The sequence below is a fragment of the Acomys russatus genome, chromosome 8, assembly GCF_903995435.1.
Source record: "Acomys russatus chromosome 8, mAcoRus1.1, whole genome shotgun sequence".
Taxonomy (NCBI): Eukaryota; Metazoa; Chordata; class Mammalia; order Rodentia; family Muridae; genus Acomys; species Acomys russatus.
The window spans coordinates 40,921,823-40,948,526 of record NC_067144.1 but is presented as its reverse complement, the minus strand read 5'-3'; the positions used below and the strand labels follow the sequence as shown (position 1 = coordinate 40,948,526).

Below are 26,704 nucleotides of genomic sequence, written 5' to 3'. Positions count from 1 at the left end.
ATGGCATATGGTACAAGGGCTTGCAGGAATTTAAGATCGGTTAGGAGATGTATGTTGGTAGGACCCAGAGAGAGAGGCATCCAGATAATTAGATTATAAAAACTGGGCGTGGTGGCGCATGCCTTTAATCCCAGCACTTGGGAGGCAGAGGCAGGTGGATTGCTGTGAGTTCAAGGCCAGCCTGGTCTACGAAGTGAGTCCAGGACAGGCAAGGCTACCCAGAATCCCTGTCTCAAAAAACAAAAACAAAAACAAGAAAAGAAAGAAAGAAAGAAAGAAAGAAAGAAAGAAAGAAAGAAAGTTAGATTAGAATTGAGTCACTGGGCCTCTGGAAAAAATGTTTGGCTCTTCACTGGGAGTTTTGGAATGTTTTTTAAAAATGGCTCTCTTAAGTGGACAGTGTTGGAATATGGAAGTTTGTAGGTGAACACATGCCTTCTTATCTGCTTTGTGAGAATGCTTGCACACGGTTGTGCCCTTGCCGTACCACACACAATGAACCTGTTTATGGTTCCACTCGGTACCTGTAAGCCAGAAGGGAGCTAATACAATGAGAAGAACATTTCTCAAGGACCGATTGTGGACCAGGCCTGGGCAGAGAACTTTTTGCCTGAGTGTCTCTTTTACACCACACCCACAGGCTAAAGGGGTGCTACACTTAGAAGCCTCTTACAGTTTCGAAGACATTGAGGATGAGATAGTGCTTAACGGCAGATTCTATTTGTATATAGGATGTAACAGTTCGTTAAACTGAACTCTCCTGTCCGTTGTAGGACATTTGATGCCCATGATTCTACCTACTGATTGCCAGTAGCATCTCTGGTAGTTAGGATAACTCAAAATACCCCCAGGCAAGTGGGTGGGAAGCAGAGGGCAGACTCCCAGTGGAGAGTGGGTGGGTTACCTGTGGTCACAGGGGGAGGAAAGACTCCAGGGCAAGGATTGAATTTAGGTCTCTGACTCCAGTGCTTGGTTCATTAAACACCGTTTTCTCCTTTGTCCTTCAAAATCATACTTTTCCCACATACCTTAGAAGCTGGGTGTGTTGGCTCATTCCTGTTCTGTCATCCCAGAGGCAAGAGGGCTGCTTCAGATGCAAGGCTGAGTTACACAACGAGGTCTAGATCATTCTGGACTACAGTGCCAGAGACCCTGTCTCAAAACCAAACAAAACCCACATTTGAACAAAGGAAGCCCTCTGTGGTGGAGTGGGCCATATGACTTTGACTCTCAGAGAACTGTTAGAGTATCCATGATAGAAGAGGGTAAGATGGGTTCCCTAAATACAAGGTCGGGAGTGGTGTCTTATCTTGGTATGGCTTTCCCAAACACAGATAAAGAGTGAATCTCTGCTTGTTGCTTAGAGCCTTAAAGAGGAGGCCAGTAGTGATTTTCAGCCCAGGCTTGTACTTTCTCTACTCGCCAAGGGAGCTTTGTGAAATGTAGGCTGGAGGGTGTTTTTACTTGTCATCATAGCTGAGGGTGTTGAATGACAGAGGTCAGGAAGTTAATGGGTTGTAGAGCAGAAGATAGAATTGCCCCCCCCCCCCAAAAAAAAGTGATTCTGATGCCCAGCCAGAGAGCTATTGAGAGCTATTGGCCTTTGGTTAAGCTGAGATGCATACGGACATACCTATGCCATGCCAGCAATTCAGACTTGAAGTGGTAAAAAAAATGCCTAGCAAATTCTAGAAGCCCCTGGAGGCGTGTATCTTATTGGATGGCCAGGAACTTAGCCGTGGTAGCAGAGAAGAAATAGCAAGCTGTTTTAAAGCTTCAAGACACTGCCTTTTGTAAGTGAGATTTTTGTTTCTTGGGTTTTCATAGACTACCTGTGGGATTGAGCATTTGTAAATTCTTGCCATGGGGGTCCCTGGAAAAGGATTCGGTTGTGCAATCTAACTATGCTGGAAATGTAATCAAAACTCCTAACTTTACTGAGCCAGAGATGGTTTTAGCATTTTTATTCGTCGGTGGAAAATGCGTAAAAAGAATCATGACAGATTGTAAAGCAGAAACCAGTCCCTCAACAAAGTATTCCATGTCCTCCTCAAAGTTCTAATGAGCTCAGCTGTGTTAGAAATGCTAAATAAAACAGTGGTGGTAAGAAAGTGAAGGTAGATATAAAGGCAACCCAGGGGCTTCGATGAAAAGAGAGCTAGCATGAGATAAAAGTTGAGGGAATTATAGTTCATTTGAGTCTGTTAACTCTACAGGCTGATGTGGTTGCTTTGTGCATGTGTTCCCAATATGATGCTGCATTGTGAGCAGCGTATAAAGATGGCTGGATAAAAACTGATGTCAGTGGATCAGAAACTCGGAGTATGTGCATGTGCGCGTGTCTGTATTAAGATGAACTCAGTAGGAACTAAGTAAGTATGTTTTTAGTGTGGGAGACTTGTTCTGATAGCTTTTCTCTTTAGAAACTATTTATTACATGTATTTTATTTGGGTGTGTATGTACGTGGATGCACATGTATGGAAGTCAAAGGACAGCTTGCAGGCGTCTGTTCTTGTCTTTCATCATGACCTTCCTAGGGTTGAACTTAGGTTGTCAGGCTTGACAGTAGGGGTCTTTCCCCGCTGAGCCATCTCATTGACTCTGATGTCTTCATTAATGTCATAGATTAGATAAAAATTTTAACTGGGCCTCAAGTCTCACAGTAACCTTTCCCTGAGTCCATTTGGTTCGTATTGTTTGTCAACTCTGGGTAGTGTGGAGATGTGGTCGTAGCTGTCGCCGAGGTGGACAGTAGTGCTCGCTGTGTTCTTCCTTGACTCTGCAGGCTTGCCTAGGATCCATGCACAGGTGGAGTCAGAAAAGTGCAGCCCTTGAGGAATCAGAGTTCCAAGTGGGTAGTGATCTGTACACCGAGTAGTTTGACGCTGGTAGAGGAGCCGCTAAGGTTTGCAACTGGAAATAATTCATGTCCAGTGTTCACCAGGCAGGTGCTACTAGCAGAGTGCTGCAACAGCTCCACTCGGACTCTCCCTTAGTACTTACCTTGCGGAACTGTTTCCCGGAAGTGACCCAAAACACAGAAATAACTGCAAGCTCAGGCAGCCGGGCTTTCTCCTTTTCCTGCTTGGTGTATTAGTGATGACAGAATGAAATTAGCCTTTTATGAGCGTCCCATGCCTGGGATTCTGAATAGATTAATTTTTTTTCTTGATGGGAGACGTTTCTGTATTCCATCTTGTACACACATAGGATTGAAGGACTTGCCAGGGTTCTCGGCTAATGAGAAGTCTCACGGTACCAGTGCTGGAATCAGAATCCAAAGCCTACATAATGTCACAGTATTCTCTGCTTAGCTTGGGAACACCCATGCGAGAAGGCTGGCCTTGGAAAATGGCGCTGAATGAAAGACAGTGGTGTACAGCTAGACATCTGCCCAGGCGGGCGAGGCCTGCACAATAAAGAACTTACAGTTGTGAGCTTGGAAAAGAAAGTAAATGTATATATCATGTGAGGTATGAATCTATATTTAAATACAAGTCATTCTTCAAAGTTAAAACTATAGGAAGATGGCATGTTCTGCCTATTTGATAAGCAAGTTTGAAATGGATAAACCGAATCCTGCTTATGTACTCCCTGAGGGAAGGTTTGAATGAGAGTAGCCCTCAAATGCTCATATGTCTGAATACTTGGTCTCTGGTTTGTGGAACTGATCAGGACTAGGAAATGGGGACTTGTAGGAATTATTGCCACTGAGTTTTTCAAAACCCTGTGCTGTCCGCGGGTTCTCTTGCTTGCCTCTCAAGATGTAGGCTCTCAGCACTTCCTGCCCCCATGCCTGTTCTCTGCTCTTCCAAGCTAAAACCCTCTGAAACCATAAGCTCAAGTAAGTGTTTTCTTTTGTAAATAACCTTGGTCATGGGGTTTTAGCACTGCAGTTTAAAAGTCATGGTGGTGCATGCCTTTAATCTCAGCACCTTGGGGAGGCAGAGACCGGAGGATCTCTGAGTTCAAGGCCAACCTGGTGTACAAAGGGAGATCCACGACAGCCAGAGCTCCACAGAGAAACCTTATCTTGAAAATAAAAGTAAGTAAGACAAGAATAAATTGATGCACACTTTGGAGAGCAAGAGGAGTTTTGGATGATGGCAGAGAACAGTGTACTCAGCAGCTCCCAGGTAGAAATTCCATCGCAGACAAAGTTTGTAACAGAATCAGATTGCTTAGGAGAAGTTGGTGAAGGTAGCCATATTTTAATAGCAAAACATGGAAAGTAGATTCCTATTAACTAATAAATTGTACACGTATCCACTGTTATATTAATATTGTGTACCTGTTGGCAAGAATAACAAAACTTGCTTTGTGCCTTAAGGAAGTATCTCCAAGGTTCATTTAAAAAAGAAAACAATCTTCAATAATAAAATGATTTTGTTTCCACTTAAAAAAAAAAAAAAAAAAAAAGAAAGAAAAAAGAAAAGAAAAAGAAAACAAATGAAGGTACAGACCAGAAAAGGGGAGGGACTTAATTAGCTGTTGATAGCGCTATGCTATTTTGTCTCTGTGGATGGAAGCTAAGGGCTGGAGAATAGGGAGACTTTAACTTTATACCTTTTGAGACCTCAAGCTTGTGTGAATTGCCTATCATAGAAAGAAAACAGGGCTGGAGAGATGGCTCAGAGGTTAAGAGCACTGGCTGCTCTTCCAAAGGTCCTGCGTTCAATTCTGAGCAACCATCTATAATTGAGATCTGGTGCCTTCTTCTGTTGTGCAAGCATTTATTCAGGCAGAACACTTTATACATAATAGTTCTTTTTTTTTTTTTTTAAAGAAGAGATTGCTTTGGGACCTGGTGAACATTTTTCTAAAGAAGAAGAAATTCTAGAAATTACTGATTCGAGAAGAACAGACTACAAGTTCTTTTTTTTTTTTTTTTCAATAAGAAAAGTTCTGATTAAGGATATAAGTAGCTGCAGAACCTTTGGCTTTTTTTTTTTTTTTTTTTTTTTTTGACACTCTCTAAAGGTGTAAATGAGATGTGTGTATTATTAATTTATAACGTGAAACTGGGTTGAATGAACAGAACAGATGAAGCCATAAAACTCTGACCTCACTTAGAGGTCATCTGCCATCTACCTTGGCCAGGCCCCGAGCTACAGTAAAAGGGAGTTTGCTTGTACCTCCCAGTCCCCAGATTCAGCACAACACAGCAGCCAAATCTCCTCGGGGTCCTAGGTGGGCTCCCAGGTGTGTATGAAATGAACAACGTGCTTTATAGATTAGGAAGAGTAATGTTTTTCTGGAAAAGTCATGCACAAAAATGCGTTCGTTAACTCCTTCATGCCAGCCTCACATTGTGATCACATGACTTGAAAGCTTCTCCTATCTATGTGTCATTTGTGCCAGGCAGTTTCCTAAGTTCTGGGGATCCATCAGTGCCCACGCTGTGACCTAGTTTCTGCTCTCTCTTTAATTACCACTCTTTCCTTTCTAAGACTGATGTCGCCCATTAGCTCAGGATAGTCTCCAAACCCTTGTGGTTGTCCTTGAACCTTTCTGCCTTTGCCCCCTTGGGACTAGCATTACGGGCATGCGCCACCAGGTTGGTACACTTCAGTCTTCCTCTCCTAATAATAAGTACCAAGGTGGAAGGCAGGGGGCTGTAGGAGCAGTCAGGAAACGTGAACCCATTCTTGAGGTTTTTGGTTTAATGAGGGGACTGCTTTAGTTACACATATCAGTATCTAAATGATGCTTTATTCTTATTGACTCATCTTAGCCAGTGTCTGCTGACTTTGATTATGGTAGATGAATACTTAATCATTTAACCCCTTCCCAGTTCCTTCATTTACCCATCTGGAACAGTTACTGAAAATTGAAGGATTAAATGAAAATGGAATCTTCAGATTTGTATTACTATACAAATTTATTTTGTTTAGCCAAGCCCTTATTATGATTCCTTTTTAAGTTTTATTTTGAGTTTTTCTTTTCTTATTTTCTTTCTTTTATGTCTACTAGCGCTCTGTCTTCATGCCCACCAGAAGAGGGAATCAGATTCCATTACAGATGCTTGTGAGCCACCATATGGTTTCTGGGCATTGAACTTAGAACTTCTGGAAGAGCCATCTCTCAAGCCCCATGATTCCTTCATGTGTTTTTCCAAACTACTTCCATTTTTCCTTTTCTCACTGTTACTTCTAGGATGTCCAAGCACATTTACAAAGTGCTTACTGTTTTCTTTCCATATAACGACACTATGTTGCTCAGTTCACCTCTGCACCTCCTCCCACCGCTCTCTTTCCCCTCATCTCTTTCCTCTGCCCTATTCAAATCTATTCCAGTTCCCCCCATTTTTGTATCTCATTTTTTTTTGTTGTTAAGTTCTTAGTTATGCTGGATTATATCCAACAAGGAATGGAATAATGGACTGGAGATTTTTTTTTTTACATTTCATAATATTTTTTCCTATGGATTTTGACATCATATCTCCATTTTCTTTAATTTTTTTTTGCTGATGACAATTATAGTAATATGATTTGAGGGCCCTTTTTTAAAAAATGTGGCTAACCCTTTTTTTCTTTTGTAAATTCAGAGAAAATTGAATCTCCTTTTAATCCAGCATAAAGGTGAATAATAGATTTACATAGGCACCTTTCCATCTGGTAGACGTGTGCTGTGTTCTTTTACTCTAGAGATTCTTGTCTTCGCCATCTAGGGTGAAGGGTTTTTCTAAAACTGCCCTTAGATGATGCCCATGCTTGAAGACTTTAATCCGCCCCTCCCCCCCATTTCCTACCAAATGTCTGTAATTTCTAGTTGGGATGCCAATTAACATTTTTTTAGCCTTGTGTTTCTTCCCTTACTTTTGCCTTCTAAGTCACTGGAATTTTTCTGAAATTCTTAGACTAAGCCAAAATGACAACTGCTTTTGCAGCCAGTTAGACTAGTTGTGTGTGCTCCAAATAATTTCTGTCGGGCTCCTCTTCTCCAAAACTCCGGAATGTGGTACCCCTTGCTCATCTTATCCAGTAGCTGACTTCCTGTTACGTTATAGTGGTTTTCAGAAGGACACAATTAAATGAGTTTGCTCTGAATTTTTCAGACGACTCTCTGCCTACCACTGCTGCTGAGCTTTTTCTTGAGTATGACTGAACTCCGTAACGTCCCCTTTCTCCCCTGGCCATTGAACAAGACTGCTGAAGGGCAGCACAGTCAAGATCTCACACAGTAGCATGTGTTCAGTGCCAGTTTCTCTGTAACTGTTGGAATACAGAGAAGACCCAGGTGGGGGCGAGAACTCCCAGGGGGCTCCAGAGACACTGTGGTAGCATTGCTATAGCACGCTTTTTAGGAACTTTCTTTGTATTTATGTTTTTATGGCATGTAGTTCAAACAACCTGACATAGTATTTCTGCATTTTTACACAGATGTCATGTAAATTCTAGAAGCTGTATGTCCGAAATTTCTTTGTTCTTTGCATTGCATTTATTTTAAAAGTAGATACTGCCTCAGTGACCAGCTGGAGTTTTCTTTCTCATAGTTGCTAGCCTTCCTTCCACAATGGGAGACTTTGCACTGTATATCTCAGCAATGGCAGAGAGTAGGTGAGGGATAAACTCTGTTTTTGGCTTTCTGGTGAAGCACCGAGGGTTGGGGGGCTGGCCTTCTGGAGAAGCGCCAGGGAGCATGCTCCGGCTGGAGGTGGCCTCTTGTTGGTCAGTCAGAATTGAAGCTGTGAGCTGTAGTAATTTTGATTGTTTCATTGTTGTATGTAGATCTAAGGATCTTCTTTGAAGATGTGGTCTATATTAAGGAACAAAGAACGTGTCCCTGTGTAGTATTTGTACTTTAAATGTCTAGTTATTTTTCTGTTCTCAAGTGCGATTTCACTAACTTTTTTTTTTTTTACTCAACTACTGTACTGTAAATTTTAATAGTAACTTGTGCTTTTGTAAAATAGGTTTTGAGTCCTATGAAAGTATACAGTTAAGGCACATTCAGAACTCTTGCCTCTCAGAGATGTGTCTCATCCTTTTAGGTCATTCCCTGTGTGCATATATACATATGGAGGTATTTTTACAAGTAAACAGTTCTCTTTGGGAATGAAATTAAAATTGCCCCATCAGCAATAGTACTTTAATATTCTCTGCAATAATACATACGTTTAAATAAGCTATAGAACTGTAAAATTTAACCCTTATATAAAAATTTTAGTCGGGCCATCATTTATCAAAACATTCTTTAAATATCTAAATATCTTTACTTAGAGGAAGAGTTTGCATTCTACTGGATGTGAGAAGAAAATAAATGGTATAACTCGGTATACAGTATGCTTTAAAATGAAAATAAAGCAGGATGAAGGGACAAGGCGGATGGAAGTGGTTAGTGTTTAGTAAGGTCTAGGAAGTGTGACTATCAAAGGCTTCTACTGGGTAGCGTTTGGGTAGAGATTTGGACCGTATCTGAGAGTGATGCATGAACACATCGAAACAAGAACTTTGCAGAGTGAGAGAACCTCATCTGAAGGTCCTGAGAGTGCGCGCGGTGTTGTGCGCCAGTGTGCGCAGACTTTGCAGAGTGAGAGAACCTCATTTGAAGGTCCCAAGAGTGCTCATGGTGTTGTGTGCCGGTGTGCGCAGACTTTGCAGAGTGAGAGAACCTCATCGGAAGGTCCCGAGAGTGCGCGCGGTGTTGTGTGCCGGTATGCGCAGGCGCAACAGAATGGAAGGAAAAGAGTCCCTGAGGTGGGGAGAGGGCAACAGCCAGATGCGTTGGGAGTCGGGAGGCCCTAGCAAGAAGTGGAAATAAAATGTAGCTTTTGGATATTTTTCATGGCCCCTGTGCTTATATATTTACACTGCATGTTTATATTCATCTTGGAATTCAAGGAAAAGGAAGGATTTGAGTTGGAGGAAGAATGCAGGCCAGGGTCAGACCCTGTAGGGTTCTGGGGAGACACAGTCTGCCTTTTCTTTCAGGCTCCAGTCCTCCTTCAGGACTATTTTTCGAATGGTACGTGGGTGACTGCCCCATGTTAGTACTTGCTGTTTCTTTCTTTCTGTTTGTAACTGGTCATCTATCCTATGGCTTTACACATAGACAAGCCCTCTATCACAGATTTGCACCCCACCCCCAGATGCCAATTTTATAAAGCATCATCTTGTGAGGTGGGTCACAGATGTCCAGTTAGAAGGGCATCTGAAAGGCATGAGGTGAACAAAGGTCACGGGGGTGGGGGTTAGGGGGTGAGGGGTGGGGGGTTGGGAGGAGTTGGGGAGAGCGGGGGGAAAGGAGTCATACAAGCTTAGTGAGTAGTCGGCAGCTCAGGTGCACCTCAAGCTGCTGAGAGTCAGTCCACAGACTAGGACTGAACTGTAATTATGGTCCCGTGTTGTAGGACTGAGATGGGAAACTGAACGTATAGCAGCAACCCAGAGACGTGAATCGCAGGAGAAGGCCTGCATATGGAGTAGAGCAGCAGCAGATCCTCTAAGGTTGCAAAGCAACCAAATCTAACCATATCCATTACATTCCCCCTTCCCTTGATTTTTTTTCTCCCAAGATTTCTGAAATCATTCGGATGCCAGATGTTTGAGCTGAAATACATGCTGTTTAATTGCCTTAAAATTGCAGCCTCTAGTTACCTTTTAATTTGGAGCCCAGAAATAGGGCCATAACCACCTGTTTTATGTCCTGCTAATGGCCATTTAAAAAGTCTAAGTACCACTGTACTGCAGGCAGTCGTCATTTACGAACGGACAGTTTTCCAGGTGGGGTTGTCTCTCAGCCATTGATGTGGAAATCTTCTTTCCTCGTAGAGGCAGAATAGGGATTGCTAGATGGGACTACAAGCTAGTACATAAAAGTCAGTTTAATTCATAATAGACTTCAGTAGATCTTTGAGCAAAGAGCATCTTAGGGCTTGCAGTAGGGAGCTGTATTTCTGGGGGAAAAACATTCCTCACTCTCATATGCATGGCCTCCATGCCATAGGCAGCCTCTTTGGATGGGGTGGGAGTAACATTCATAATATGTTTAAGGACCACAGGAGGGCCAGCATGGTGTAGGCTAACGGAATAGAAGACAGGCCTGGAGGTAGCCACAGTAATGTTGAGATAAAGGCCAATGGACACGTGTCTTTGATCTGATGCGCTGGCATTTGTTTTGCTTTGTGGTTGGTTTCCTGGACATAGTCTTTTTCTTCCTTTCCCACAGAAGACTCTAGATTAGGCTGTTTACTTATTTCACTGACCCTGTAGTTGCAGAGTCACAGCATCCCAAGATTACAGGCCTGGGAACCGCCTATTAGCAATTTGCATATTTGTAAAATCACATCCAGAAAGAGGATTTTGCCAAAAGGCCTTTTGTCCCTAAGGTGCTATCAAAGAAGAGGCCTGTGTCTGTTTTGAGAAGATTCTTTGTTGTTGTTGTTAGTTTCATCAAAAATGTTTGTTAGTATTAATTGCATACATCTTTGTCACCCATTCTTTCTCAACTCCCTTCCACTACAACCAAGTCCTCTTCTCCCGACAATCTCCCCCCACCTGGTTTTTTGATTGTTTTTGTTTGTTTGTTTGTTTGTTTTTGTGACCTACCAAGCTTAACAAGAGCCACCAGGATGCTGTGAAGCTAGCCAATGAAGCATGAGCAAGTCACCAGTGTCTTTACCACTAAAAACAGCGACTCTGCTTCCACCAACAGCCCAATAACTGTTGAAAAGTCCCAAGGGACATCTTTAATGTTTTGCAGAGCCTTTTATCACTGATAACCACAGCTCGGTAGAGGGTCTGTGAGAGAAGCCTTTGTTGCGTGCCATCTTTTCTTTAGCCCAGGGAGGACTGACATATGATTTAGTCACAATATAGTGAAGGCTGGACACTGGCTACTTCTAGTTTCTTCACAGGAGTTAGGTCAGTCTGTGTGCTGAGAAGAAACGTGTGACGAAGGACAGGCCTAATGAGGTTGCAGATGGAGAGCTGCGCCTAGTGAACCAGCTGATGTTAGTGTGGAGGGAGAAAATAATGCAGTCTTGGCCTGATGCCTTTTCCCTTCCCTTCCTGGCTATATGACCAGACCCAGTCCTGCAGACCCTCCAGACGGTTCCCCACGTGCTGTGAAAAATGAACATACAGAGAGAGGACAAGATTTCAGGCATCATGTAGCTAAGAGGAGTGGAAGAAAAAGAGAATATCAGTTCTTATCGGAAAAGGCTAGGTGTGGCCAACTTCCCCAAGGACAGCCAGCTGGCAGATTGTAAGGACTTTCCCAAATAAGGTTAAGGGATCTAGTGTTTAGCAGTGCTCAGGATGGCTACCAATGATGGCATCCCATCAAAGGTTGCCTCGACTCTAGAAATACCAAAACAGCCACTCAGGGATCTGCAGACAAGTGGGTACACCTCCACAAGACACTTTAAGGCAACTGTACTCAAATCTTTAGTATTTCTAGATTTTTCTGACAAAACCAGAATCGTGATGTGTGAGAAAAAAATGTCATGGGCGTACCAGTGTTACGAGAGCTTTGCTTTCCAAGGGTGGCTTCCCTTCCCCACTGACCACACCACCACTGGCAGGCTCATTTTAGAAAGAAGCCAAGCTCTTTGAAAGGTTTTAGCCTAAATATTTGCCTCCCCCCCCAGTCCCCCCTCCCCCCCAGAAAATGTTCAGTAAAAGGCTGCTTGACAAAAAATGTTCAGTAAAAGGCTGCTTGACAGAAAATGTTCAGTAAAAGGCTGCTTTGTCAAGCCTGTCCTTCCTCCATCCAGGAAGCAGCTCTTTGATCACATGAATGCATAGCTGGCAGTGCGCTTGTGCCTTGTTCTGCAGTAGTCAGTGATTTGTGGATGCAGTGAGGGGACTTCTCACTTGTGGGTGGCACTCTCTACTTCAGATGTTCTGTGTGCTCATTACGGTAGCAGCCGTTTGGCCAGATTAAACGGCAGTGGGCAGTGCTTAGAATTAGTATTCTCCATGGGTTTTCTTGTTAGTATTTACTCTCTATGTCTCAACACCGACCTCATCTGAATAGTGTTAAATAGTGGCCTTCCCTGACCAGAGGTCTCTCTTCACTCTGTAAGCACCAGGCATAGTTTTCAGCTGAATCTAGAGAGGTGCTCAGTTCGTTGTTCAGAAGTGTGGTGTCAGAGGATGACCTCAGCTGAACACCTGGGGACGGGGGTGACTGTTACAGTGCAGATTCCTCAGCCTACTTCAGTTGCCTTACTTGACAATCAGATGTTTGTTTTACATACCCGGCACCCTGTGCGATTCTGTTTCATGTGCAGCATGTTTGAGGAAGACAAAGGGTTTCTTTTTCTTCCCTCTCTTTCCTTTACTGCTCAACGCCTAGCACCAGGAAGAGTGCCGGGGACAGGCAGGTGAGTTGCTCTGCATATGTTGGGGTGGTCAGTTACTGGGCTCAGCTTCATATTTCTTAGCTGCCAAGGGTTCTACTATCTAGTTAGAACTTAGCTTAAAGCAAGACGATGCATTTGGGCCCGAAGCTCACGGAAATTATTTGCATGTTAGAATGCTAATGCACACTTTTGTTTTTCACTGTCCAGAAGTTTGTTTTATTTTTTATTTATTGTATCTTTATATATATATATATATATATATATATTTGTTTTGTTTTGTTTTGGTTTGGTTTGGTTTGGTTTTGGTTTTTTGAGACTTGAGGTTTTTCTGTGTAGCCTTGGCTGTCCTGAAGTGGCTTTGTAAACCAGGTTGGCCTCCAACTCACAGTGATCCTCCTGCCTCTGCCTCCCAAGTGCTGGGATTAAAGGTGTGCGCCACCACGCCCGGCTGCCGAAGTTTGTTTTTTTATGATAGCACAAAGCAACTACCTGCTTAAAGGCCACATGTCGGTGCCCTGGGTTTCAGAGATGGTCTGTATACGATTGCTGAGAAATGTGGCGCCTGTGCGTCATACTGCCCTGATTTTATTTTGCTTTTTCAGTTAAGTAAGACAGGGCCACGTGGAGATGCCAGGTATTCTTTGTGTCTGTCTGTGATTGTGACTCTTACCTTCTCCCTACCATGAGCTTACTGAATTACTTCTAAAAATATTGCTATTGAAATAGTCTTGGGTCACAAAGGCCTTTCTACTGTCAGCAAACCACAGGAGTGGGTTTAGCATTAGCTGGATGTGAGCATGTGTCTCTTTCTCATATGTTCTGCCTCTTTTTCCTGCATAGCATGCCGGCATCCGCTGTTTTGAATGTCTTACCCACAATGCTGTTTTTCTCCCTTCTTCTGTCCCTCCTTCTTCCTTCATAGTCTACACTATGAAGAGGACAAAATGCTCTTTTACTGGACAAAGTTTCGGGGGTCGGGTGGGGATGTATCAAATATTTAGGATCAAATCTTTATTAAAACCTTTGAACACCTTGGCTTATTTCTGACAGGCAGCTGAGTCTGGCTAGCTTTAATCTTGTCTCTGGAGGAAGACAGGAGTGGAAGAAGACTGAGGTCCAATGAAGCAAAGCTGATCTTTCTGGGCGAGGAAGGATGCTGCCAAATTTATTCCTGAAGTTAAAGAAATAAACCCCATTTCTGTTTCTTCTGAAATGTGTCTTGTAGCTGAGTATTTCTCTCCTTCCTTCCTTTTTTTTTTTTTTTTCTCTCTCTCTCTCCCGCCTCTTCCTCTTCTTCCTCCTTCTCTTCCCTCTCTCCTTTTTGGTATTTTTGAGACAGGGTCTCACTATGTAGCCTTGGCTGTGCTGGAATTCATGATGTAGACCAGGCTGGCCCCTAACTCACAGATAGGAGTTGTGTGCCTCTGCCTTCCTACTGCTGGGATTAAAGGTGTGTGCTCCCAGGCTGGGTTTGTGTCTCCTTTCAAAGAGGAAGCTTTCCTGTGCTTGAAATCAAACAAATCAGATTTTGACCAGTTCAGATTATGCTACTTGCTTGACCTATGGGTTTCTGGTACTAGTTATCCTTGTCTGTTATGTATACTCCTGATAAATAAGAACTTTCCTCTGCACATCGATACAGACTGTTAAGATACACAACACAGGCCCTATTTAAAATGAAAATTAAAGGCTAACTTATGACTTTTTGCAATTAATATTTTGCCCCAAAGGCTCTATGATCTATTAAGATATTTAATATGAGGTATAAACAATGCTTGTGCTGCCCTTGGTCCATAACAATTCAGTATGCAATTTGGGGGAACATGTATTAAATACTGCCCAAAACACAGCATGAAAGAATATTCAATTAACATTTTTTAAATTTCATTAAATACTTTTGCTTCTTGAGATTTCATTTCACAGGATTGTGTAACAACATCGATGATTACTCATGAGAGGGAAACAACACTGAAAAGGATTTTGTTCCTGCAGAATCATTTTTCCTCTAACCTGACTCTCTCTTCATTGTTTGTACAGCAAGATGACAAAGACCAGGCATGGTATTCTCAATGGAACCTGGTTTCTGATGAGATGTACAGACACAAATTGATAACTTGTTACAAGTCCTAAACGCTGAGCACATATTTGAGTGTTGTCACGGTACTACACACAATGTTCAGCTGTGTGACAGACAGAAATGACACATTTACTGAATTTAAAAGTTCATATTTGAGTAGAACCAATGGGCAGACAGCTGTTAAAATAAAAAGCAGGTATTTCTGGGTACAGTGAGGAGACAGAAAACACTGGGGAAGCCAAACTGTGAAAGATTAAATGCCGGTTCAGGAAGTGTTGCAAACAGAGGAAAGTAGCTTATTGGCCTGAGAACTTGGCATGTTCTAGCAATTATAAATGATTCTATATGTCAATTGTATCTCAATCAAATAGAGAATAGTGTGTGTGTGTGTGTATGCATCCTCATCTGTGTCTCTCTGTGTGTGGCACCTTCATCTTATTCACCAGTAGATAAAGATGTGTTGCGTTTAACAGAAGAATGTCATGATGCCATTGACAGTCACTTTGACCTTCTTGTAAAGAGTTAATTGAAGCAGAGCAATACTACAGATACAAGAGATTAATTAAGATGAGATTATAATTATTTGAAAAAGAAGAGTTGAAACCTTGAACTAAGCAGTGATCATTATCACTGTCACAATGTTTAGTCCTTTTTAAAAGTAGGCTGGCTAGGTAGCCCAGCTGGCCTCTAACAGCTAGTCCCTTGTCCTGCAGTGGAGAGGGCAGTATGCTCCCAGCCAAGCATCGCCGTTTTCAGCCTAAACATGATTGTAAAAAGTGCTGTTTGTAGCTCTCAGCTAAAACACAGCACAACACATTTTCAAGTTTTGCCTTAGTGATAAGCATCACAGGATTAGAGGAAATAGGTTTAGAGACTTGCAGAAGAGAAGAGTCCAGTGGTAATGTGAGCTTTATTTCATTGTTAATGCCATACTTTCTGCTGAGTACATGTGTGTGTGTGTGTGTGTCAGTGTCAGTGTGTGGTGTGTATGTATGTAACTCTTTGCATGTGTGCAGTGCTGTGTGTGTGCACTTGTAGGTAATTACAGCTCCCTGCAGACTCTTTACTTTAGTTGCAGAAGGCCAAAGGTATGTTTTCAGCAGCGCTTTTGTACTAGAAGAACTTGTTACTAGTTTCAGCTCTACCAAGGAAGGAAGGACTCTCAAAACTCAGGTATGTCTGACCTTTGTATATTCTGACACGACTTTGTCATTACAGAGTTTGTGCTTGAGAGCTGCATGTTTGAATCGCAAAGTTTTAGATAGAATAGAAAGAAAGGAAAGTCTTAAAACATTTGAAGTTAAGTTTTCAGCTTTGTGTCAGACTGCATTCATAGCTAAGCCTGGCTACACGGAACCCAAGCAGATTAGAGCTGCCTGTGTGACGTGAAGATTAGGTAACTTCAGAGTGGGGTATTAGGTTAGGCAGTTGCTGTATGGTTAGTTAGTCAGGCTGTTGAAGGTAGAGTCCCAGGGCTCATCTGTACAATCAATCAGGCCAGTCAGTCTCATCGTGAGCTGATCCTTACGCTGTGCCACTTTTTACATGGGGTTTGGCAGTTTATTTTCTTTGGCTTGAGCTTAAGTAGACTAGTATCCGTTATGTCTAATTAAAAATATAAATAGGAAAACCCTGACAGACAAACAGCCTGTGGCAACAGGTATAGTTAGTAAAAAGCTAAGAAAAGAACCCACTGTCCTTTAAAACCGCAGTCACCAATGTAGTCTGATTCCAGGAAACATGTGCATGTGTGTTACAGTTCTGTCCGTGTGCACTATTCTTTCTCATTTTGACACAGTCACGAATACTTTGATTATATTCACTGCCCCCCTCCCGATTACTCTTTATTGTTCTCTCTCCTACTTCTTCTTCTTTTTTTTTTTTTAATGCACCAATGGTCTTTAATTTTGTCATGTGTGATATTTATTATAAAAACAAATATTTCCCCACTTGAGATTCATGAAATGTATGCGTCATACCAAAACATGAATATATATGTAAAAAGCTTAAAGTGAAAGGAAAACCCTGCACCATGTGTCTGCAATTGTATGTCATATTGTTCATGCCTAGACTGTAAAATGTAAGCTCCATGAAACAGAGTTTGTATTGATTATATCTGGATGTGTGGAGTGAAGAATGAAACTCCATCCCGATATCCATTTCAGTTTGATAATGAATGAAACAGTCACAAATTGTTACCGCTTGGATATTCATTGGAAAATAAGAAGCCTTATTGGTTAGCTCTCTCTCCTACTTCTCTTGGTCCCCTTACTCTTCTAACTGCTTCTGCTACATTCATGTCTCTTTGGGGGAATCATCGGCTTAATTAAGGTTGCTTAGATAAGCAGGGGTGAGAGGTATCAGTATTATTTTATGTTTTTCTCTTCATAGAGTTTTCCATGTGTTTAACCGACTGCTGACATATTTACCCTTTTTTTTTTTACATGCTTACTTTTTCTCCTGACATTTGAAACGTTTAAGGGCATAGCTGTATCTCCATGTCTGTATATTTCTGCACAGAATCTTGGGCTTAGGACACGGTAATCCAGTGTATCTTCCAGGAGTTTATGAGCATTGTCTTTTGGCTATCACTGATCATCCCTTGGGCGTTCTTCAGAGCGGCAGCAGGGTCTATGGCTAGAGAAGTCTGAGGAGCGTAAGTTACTTCTTCCCATTCCATCCGCTCTGGGGTCGGTCTTCATCTCATCTGATGCTTCCAAATGCTGCAGCAGTAGTGACCATGGGTCCAGGGCCACCGCGAATAGCACTGCCCCTGTCTCGGATCGCTTAAGTTTTCACACTGCAGTCAGAACAGAAAAAAGATTGCGTTCCGAAACGGGTCGAGCCAGTTCTTCCTGGAGTGGTATCCATTAACCTCTGCTCTCCTTCTCATCTGCTGCAGGAGTACCTCTGCTTGTCCCAAGTTGTGTGCGCTAGTGCTAAACTGAAAACAAACGAAACACGTGTCTCTCAGAAGCACTGTATTCTTGGACTCCTTGTTTTTCAAACCTCCCCAGGCGTTCCTTTATGGCGCACGCAGGAGCTATTGTTTGTTTTGTGCTCTGAAGTACTTTGTTCATTCAGCGGCTGTAATACTTAACAGATTGCATTGTTAAAGACTGTGCACCAGTCTCCAGAAATAGACTGGGTTTTGTGTAGATCCCGAGTTCCTCGTCCTGATGTGCTAAAAGCCAAGCCCAATCCATGGTTCACGGTAGACAGTCATAATGGTCTTCATTGGAGACATTCGGTTTGTCAAGGATTAGGAAAATGTGAAAACGTAATGTATAGACCTGGACACATTTAGATTCAAGCTGTATAATCTGGCTGGTGGCAATGGGCAGGGCAGTTTAGCTCTGGGGGTCATTTCTTGGCACATCTGTGAAGTTCCAGACCAGGCAATTAAAAGTGTCTGCCCTAAAATTTGAATTACTTATGTGCTATCTCAGACAACTAACTAATGCCAGATAAAGCCTGCATCTATCCTTGATCATTCACAGAATTCACTGGGTGAAACTATATGTTTATATAATGACCTTGCCGTATAGAATTATCACTCAACAAAGGCACTGAAATAATATTAGGCTGAGAAGAACCTTGATATAAATAAAGTCCAAGATCAGGGCGAACAGTGCACTAGCGCTTCTTTGTTTGGCTCTGCCACTGCTGTGGTGCAACCATCAATACAGGCAGCATGATGGAGTCACAGGAAAGTCAGAAGCCTGGATGAAGAGCATTGGATGTGCTTCTCCAGCTTAGATTCCAATAGCCCATTTCTAAGACTCTCCTCCAATCGCTGTGGACTAACAACCTTTCAGTGCTCGTCTTAAGCAGAGAAACTATACGTGTTGAGTAATTGTCCTTTAGATTCAGAAGATACTGTGCTTTCTATTTTTCAGTGTTGAAAATGAGCCCATGAGCACAAGTAAGAAAAAGGAAAATGAGCTTTCATCAGAAGCAGTAAAGGTACAGTTTAAATTAATATTTTTAATATTACTAATAATTATATGGTGTAACGCCAAGGAAAGAGTTTAAGTTTCTGCATAATCTCCCTTGTAGGTTTTTGTTTTATGTGTATGGAGGAGTACATTTATTTTGTGCTGTTAGGATACCCAGCCTCGCCCTGTACTTGCTCCATGAGGAGGTGGGTGGGGAGAACTTTGAGCAGGCTGCACTGGCCACAGTGTGAGCTTCAGCTGAGGTAGTAGGTGCTTGCATCATAGTTTTGAAATCTCTAAATCAGAGCATATAGATTTCATGGTCTCTTTTCTTTTTCTTTTTTTCTAAATATATTTTATTAATTTATTCTTATTACATCTCAATTGTTATCCCATCCCTTGTATCCTCCCACTCCTCCCTCCCTCCCATTTTCCCCTCACTCCCCTCCCCTATGACTGTGACTGAGGGGGACTTCCTCCCCCTGTATATGCTCATAGGGTATCAAGTCTCTTCTTGGTAGCCTGCTATCCTTCCTCTGAGTGCCTCCAGGTCTCCCCATCCAGGGAATGTGGTCAAATATGGGGCACCAGAGTTCATGTGAAAGTCAGACTCCATTCTCCACTCAACTGTGGAGAATGTCATGTTCATTGGCTAGATCTGGGTAGGGGTTCAAAGTCTACTGCACGTATTGTCCATGGCTGGTGCGGTCTCTTTTCTAACAGATTTTAGATTAAGTCGCGTTTCATGGAATGGTATGGACACCTAATAGTGCTTTGGTTACCTCATGCATAAGCCAGTTGAGCACTACAGGACAAACACTCGCAGTGTGCAAGCTACCTACCTACCTCCACAGTTGCTGGCAAGTGGCTGAAACCCTTGAAAAATACTGACCTTTTCAGCTTTCCTAAGGGGCTTTCTAGAAAATTGGAATTTTGGGTTGCTCAGCTAGTTGTACCACCACAGTTATGGCATTTGGTATTACTTGCTTTCTTATTTATATGTGATTTGTGACAGTTGGTTCCATCTGGGTATCACAGGTTAAATTAACCTGGTCATTAGAAGATTAGAAAGTTATCTGTGTTTTTTTATTACTGTTGCAGGTACTTTTTCACATCTTGAAAATTAAATGCATGTACATGAACCACACCTAAGAAAGCTAAGGTGTGCATTCTTGCTTTCTCAGTGAAAGTGAAAGGGTTTTTTTTGTTTTGTTTTGTTTTGTTTTGTTTTGTTTTTATTGAAAGAAATCAGCCAGGATCGCCTTTCTTTTCTTTACTTGCTTGAGTTTGGCTAAATCTTGCTCTTTGGCTTATTGTTTTATTTTTATTGGTTTATGTTCCACACAGGGTCTCACTGTGTAAAACAGACTTGGCTTATGCCTGCTGTGGTCCCCACTCAGGCTACTGCATGTTGGGTCTGTGGTATGACACATCACCATGTTGGCCCCACTGTCAGGTTTTCTAGCTTCTGCAGACAACAGTTGGCCGGCCTGCTGATTTAGCCTGGCGTGGGCTCTTCAGCGCTCTCTCTCTCTCTCTGTCTCTCTCTCTCTCTCTCTCTCTCTCTCTCTCTCTCTCTCTCTCTCTCTCTCTGTCTCTCTCTCTCTCTGACAGTTAACCTATACAAGAGTCTCACTTCTAATGCTATGTGTGAAGTTTTGTCCTGGAGTTTCACAGCTGCTTCTGAGATATCAAACTCCTAAGGGTTCTTTGGCTACTAATTCCTGTCCACCTGTTATTCAACCCCTCTTTGCCTTTACACTGTAGGCCTTCAGCAATCTTTTCTGTTTTCTCGGTTCCCTAGTCTCCTGGTCTCTGTTTATTTCCTTACTCATCCTGCATCTGCTCACTGCCTGTACTTTTAGTCTGCAGACTTGTATGAAGTCAGCTTTTAATTTCCAGGAGTCGAGAGACTTGCTAGAGAGTCACAGCTTTGTGGGTTCAGTAAGAATATATGGCAGCAAATACGGTGATAGGCCTCCATACCAGCAGTCTCTCTGTCCTGTATGTCTTGGCCTGTGCTCTAACAGTCTTCTCTCTGTTCCTAAGGTTTACGTTAGAGCACTCAAGATTTCATTGGCTGAAGGATGATTCCATGGCACCCTAAGGAATGGAAGTCATTGGTTGCATAAAAACTGTACTCTTAAGGTCACTGGTGACCCTCTGCCACCCACATTCAGTAGCCCTTTGTTCTCCATTCTTGGTCTACTTAGCCAATTGAAACACTTCATCTTCCAAGTCTTGTTTTCTCTTTCCAAAAGCTTTCTGGCTTATCTTGGCTTCTTAACACTGGGCTTTGCTTCTACCTCTGGCTATTTCCTTCTCATGTCGGTCACTGACTTTTCCTGGGCTAAATAACTTTTCATGTAGATCAGTGTTTCTCTGGAGGGGGTCCCATGTTAGAGATGCTTCGTGTCAGATATGTACATTACAATTCATGGCAGTAGCAAAATTACACCTATGAAGTAGCAACAAAGTAATTTTGTGGCGGGGAGTCACAGCCTGAGGAGCTGTATTAAAGGCTGTAGCGTTAGGGAGGTTGACAACCACTGCTGTGGCTGTTCCATGTGGAGGCTGAAGGTGCCCACCCTCCTCAGTGCCTGAGGATGTCTTGCCTGACTTCTCTTTCCCTGGGACCTCTGAACTTCATTATTAATATCCCTGGCTTTTTTTTTTTTTTTTTCTGTGCGTGTCCCTTGGAAATCTCAGAGTCCTTCTGCCTGAAATTTCATCTCAGTATTTTCAGGAATGTTCTATACTGTTTTTTCATAGTTTTATTTGGAGTGCAGGCTGGAAGGTAGGGAGAATTTTCTGTCTGGGACTTGGATGCAAGCATTAAACGTAACTACCAGTATTAGAAATAAAAGGGGATCTAGGCAGCATATAACTGACACAGCGTGTGCGTGTGCATGTATGCATGCATGCCTGAGTGGAGAATGCACTTTGTCACCATACTCTCCTGATGAAGAAAGAAATTGTAGGAGCCTAAGCCTATTGGGCTGGCAGTGCTGGTCTGGGGCTGTGGGATCTCTGACTTCCTGGATGCTGGGTATGTTGTAAGATACCTAGTTTGTCTCACAACAGGCCCAAACCTGTTCTATATCTAGGCTGTTATAAAGGATTTTATTAAAATGAAAACTGAGTCTGGAGTATGTGCACACTCTAGATAGATGTAACTTTGCCCCACTGCTGTCAAACATTAATTCTAGAACATACAACTCTTCTCAAGCTGGAGAAACCTCTGTACCATGATAAGAAGGAATGCCTTTCCTCACATTCTGTTCTTTTTCTTTCTCTCTTTTCATTGGCCATTGTGCCATGCCTAATGTGTATCCCTGAGCTTGGGGTTATGCACATAGTCTCTGATGTTCTTTTCCTCCCAAGTGGTACTAGGTATAAGTGATAGTGTGTTCAGGGACTAGAGCGCTGGCTCAGTTGATAGGGGTTCTTGTGTAAGCATGTGGACCTAGGCTTGAGCTCCCAGCACTCGCACAAAGCTGACCATGGCCAAGTGTATACCTGTGACCCCAGCACTGTGGGAAGCAGACACACAACATGGGCTGGCTGGCTGCCAGCCTCCCTCCAGGTGCAGTGAGAAATCTTGTCGGAAGTGGGAATAGGGTGGAGGATGAGCAGGACAGCTGAGGTCCTCCTCTGGCTGTAGCATGCTCAACCAGTGCATATATACATACACATACAACGTAGAAATATACCCCACCAAGAGGAAATGGTGCGCCCAAAACTCAATTTCCTTTATTTCATCCCAGCATTTTTCTTTTTGAAGTTTATTATTGTTATTATTGCTTGCTTGCTTCCTTGCTTGGTAATGTCTCACTCTATAGCCCTGGCTGGCCTTGAACTCATAGATTCACCTGCCTCTGCCTTCTGAGTGCTGGGAGTAAAGCCTATCTTACTATACGCTCTTAGAACTCTCTTCTATGTTTTCCTTAAAGAATGTTGCGATTTAATGTCCATGAGATTTTCTGTGATTTTTGTCTGGACTGGGGAACAACAGAGACAAAAAGCAAGTAAGTTGACTAGGCTACACTATTATAGGGGAGGAGACATGCAGGGTCTTATATAACTTTAACCCCACAAGAGGATTTTGTAGTTTAGAGAAAATGGAGCAATGAAGGTACAATATGGCCACCCACGTTCAGGTCCAGAAGTGTTGCCTTTAAAGTTTCAGTGAAGCATCCAGGAGATGGGTGCAAGTGCCTGGTGGACAGTCTGATGTACAGGCTCACATCCAGGGGTTTGAGCTGAGAATACAAATTTGGGGATTATCTGATTGATTAAATTTATGGAAAATGAGATCTTCCTGGGAGTGCACGAAAGTATTGTGCATCCAGGTTGGGACTGGAGGGAAATACTATGTAGGAGATGGCTACGGGGGGCGCCCTGGAGGGTATGGACGGAACAGTCAAAGAGGAAGTGCAACTGCAGGGTGGGTACAGAAGCCAAAGTCAGAGTGTCTGTCTCCTTCTTCAGATCATATGCATATATGCACATACATACACATAGTCTCAACACAGAGGGGAAAGAGTCCAGTGAGTTACAAAATGAGACAGTGTCTTTAAAGAAACATGGTCAGAGCATGAATGGAGAAGTGAGCTTGCAGCGACTTAGGCATGATTGTGGTAGGGAAAGGAAGGGAGGATGTCAGAATTTAATGCCTTCTTAACTGTGTCAGTGCTGAGGAGAGAGGAGAGCCTGAAGTGTGGAAACCTACTTTTCCATGGTAGAGGCTTACTAGAAGCGTAAATGATTAGCTGGGATCCCAAAGGAGAAACCAAGTGTGATGAGGGCGTGCCCAATGGAGCAATTTATGTGGGGAGGCGTGGTCTTTCTTTCCTCTTTGAATGCAAAGCCAGAGAAAGAAGTAGGCTAGAGACTGATGTCGTCATGCAGGTAGAGGAGAGGCTTAGGACAGACTATGAGGGGGAATGCCTTTTAAACTTTTAAACACTATTGAGTGTGGATGGATAGTTAATGCTTGGTCTAAGGACTAGGAAAAGGGTTTGAGATATTTCCTGGTGAAGTCCTGCCTAATTTTAACCAAGATTTATTTGCTAATGTGGGAAAAAAAAATAAGCGGCATTTTTCATGGCCTGGGATGACTGCAGATCATTGGAAAGTAAGCAAGACTCAAGAAAGATTTTGAGAGTACTAGTTGCATCTGACAGTTGCTTAAAGAGGATGTGAATGTTTGTGGGAATTGATAGAAAATAAGAATTGAAGGAAGGAGGCTGTGCTGAGGCTGGGGAATTGCTATGATGGGCACGTCTGTATCAGTGGAATAAGAGTTGCAAAGGTGCAACAGTATGAGTGGACACTGGTGGTTGGCTGAGCTTAAGAGTCAGACTTAGGATGGGTAAAGTCAAGTCATAGTAAAGACGCATGGGGAGATGGAGAAGTGAGTGCAGAGCCCTGGAACTGAGGGTGGACAGGAGCTGGTGGTAATTCTGAGGGGCTGCCCCTGTTATGTACCTGGAAGGCAGTGACTGTGGACAGGAGGACCAGGTAAGGTGGAAGAATCGCTTGGCCCTTCTCTTTTCCACTCAGTCTCTTCATTTGGCATCAGTCCCACTGTCCTCAAACTGCTAGTCAGTGTGTTGGTAGAGCCCTCCCACCTGCTGCCGGCCACTGAATGAGAAGACAGTGCAGATTAGATTTATTAAAACTTCTTGTATCATGCTGGGCGTCGTGGCGCACACCTTCAATCCCCAGCACTCGGGAGGCAGAAGCAGACGTAGCTCTGTGAGTTCGAGGCCAGCCTGGTCTACAAAGCGAGTACAGGATGATTAAGGCTACACAGAGGAAACCCTGTCTCAAAAAAACAAAACAAACAAACAAACAAACAAAAAAATCTTGTATCACTAGAATGTAGGTTCCACAACAACAGAAGTTTGAGTGTATCTTCTCAGCCATGTCCAAGTACCTGCGATAGTGTCCTGTTCATTATTGTTTAATGAGTAAACGCTCACATTTTCCTTGACCTGACTGCAGTTTTGCTCACCCTGCTTTAGTCTGTTGCTGATTTAGGGTCGCATTCTCCAGAAACATTTTCCAAGTTGTTTTTGTTTGGAAAGCCCAAATCTCAACTCCCCCAAAGCCCCACTGTTTGTTCCTTATCTCCCCAGTCCTGTCCCTGACATTGGAGTCACTGGTGGTTACAAAATTCGCCATGTAGAGAATTGCTCAGGCTTTAGCACTGTCCTGTACTTCGAAGAGCAGTGTTCCTCCTCCTCTCTAAGGCTAACACTTTGCCTTTATTGGAACTATTAGGAATAACTCACTTTGTTCCATCACTTCCTGCATTTCTTCTGGAGCCTTCTGTCCTTCCCTTCCCCACAAGTACAGAGCTGCATCACACAATAGGAACAAAAGGCCAGTTCTGTCTTGGAGCTTAAAATGCTGAAAGTCTCTCGAAGATTCCCTTCTATGGTGTGACTTTTCTTGTTCCTTTGCAGCTTGTTCACTGCCTAACACCTTGAGTGTAGGATGGACTCCTGAGCTTCTGAGCTATTACAGCTGTTTCTCTTGCATCCTGAATGGCTTTCATAGTCCACTCACCCTCTGTATTCCAACAAACAAAAATATGTGCACTTCTTACTGTCAAGCATGTTTTGGTGTACTTAGAAATGCTAACATGAGGGAAATGGACCTTTCTATATTTGTGAGTTTGATTTCCTCAAGGAAGAAGAAAGTGTGTGTGTGTGTGTGTGTGTGTGTGTGTGTGTGTGTGTGTGTGTGTGTGTGTTTTACTAGTGAATAGAAGGATCAAGACACAGAAAAGATCTAGGTAGGTTTGGAACACAGGGCCTCGCTAATTAATTTAGATGGTGTTGGGAAGACCTGTAGAAGTGTTCTGAAGGAACCGAAGGGTGAGTTTTAAATAGCTGGGGGAAGACTGGTCTAGGCAGAAAGAAGAGCGATGCAGGGTTCCCAGGAGATGTGCTGGGAACTAGCCCTCCTCTTGTTATAGTCTGGCAGTGGTCTTGGCATTCTTTACTCCCTTCTGCTTTTGGAATTACTTTGTCCTTTGTCTGGAGACCATTATCCTGGAGGGAACAACTTGTTCTGGCTTTGGTACTCTGCATATATTTCCCGGATTTGCTTTTTTTTTTTTTAAATGAATTTTAGCTTTTTGGCCAATGTTGGTGCTCTGTCATTGGAACTTTTTTCCTTCTCTCATTTAGTCTTCTGCCACATCCATATTGTAGCACACTTCGTTCATACTTCACATGCTGTACCTTGGATCTGGTCAGCTAAAATGTTATTTTCTTTACACAATTTGTATCCCTCCTCAAGTTAGTTAGGCCCTTCATTGTTCACCTCCCTCTTCTAGACCTCCCCCACCCCCCTACGCATAATGAGCATTATGCTCAATTGTCATCTCCCTAAAGACTAGAGCTAAGTGAGTCTTAACCAGTACAAATAAAGCTTCCTTCTACTTCCTTGCACTGCATGTAGCAAAAGACGTATATTGATGGATGGACATAAAGATGACACATTACAACCTACTGTATAAAAAGAGATTAAAAAATATTCCCAAACCCTTGCCTTCCTCATTGCATTTGTATTTTACATGCAGAATAACTGTATCTTTGTGCATGACTGGAGTTAATTTTCCTTAGTGTTTTCCTCAATCTGAATGCTTTTATCCTAGTGACTCCTTAGAACAATGGTAAACAGGCCTATTGGCAGAAGGAAGTGGGCCCCACCTAATGAGAGCCTGTGGTTGGCCTAACTTCATTGTTTTCCAGGCCCAGGGCATAGAACAGCTGCTTTAGATCAGGCTTGAAATTTTAACTATAGAAATGCAGATTTCATTGTAGGTGTTTCAGTTAAATGTTCTTGCTTGTTCACATTTATTTCTAAATTTAGAAACGTTCTTCTGGTTGAGAATCTTCTAATTACTGAGGAAAAAAAAATCTCAAGATTATGAGGGGAAATTAAGCAACTGAGACATTTAAAGAATCTGAAAAAAGTCTCCTTTGTTAAATTTACATTGCAGAAATCCTAGAAGCTGAAAATTGAAAATGAAGAGCAGCAAGCATTGATTCCTTTGCACTTTTAATCTCAAGCATCTTAATAATAGTCAGTGGCCCATAGTTCACCTTCTTCAAGTAGGCCATCTGTGAGGAACACCGAGGAGCACCTACTCATGCTGGTGACAGCAAAGAGTGTTACTCATGTGACAGTGCTGCCTCATCTTGACCCAGGGAGAAGTTGCCTGCCCAGAAATTAGAACAAATTAAATGAAGTACTCAAAGGAAGAAAAAGAAAAAGAAAAGTGAACGAACTAGCATGCCTTCTGCCAAGTTATGAAACACTTGAGGAGAGGGCTCCACTGACTGAACAGGGTGGGTAGG

General features: G+C 42.7%; 1 protein-coding gene across 1 annotated transcript in view; it reads left to right on the top strand.

The window, feature by feature from the left end:
• Window positions 1-26,704, top strand: part of Crybg3 (crystallin beta-gamma domain containing 3) — a 100,757-nt gene that overhangs the window by 3,257 nt on the left and 70,796 nt on the right. Inside the window, exon 2 of the mRNA XM_051150100.1 lies at window positions 18,288-18,354. Within this exon, the coding sequence (XP_051006057.1) occupies window positions 18,288-18,354 (67 nt within the window). The remainder of the gene's footprint in view (window positions 1-18,287; window positions 18,355-26,704) is intronic.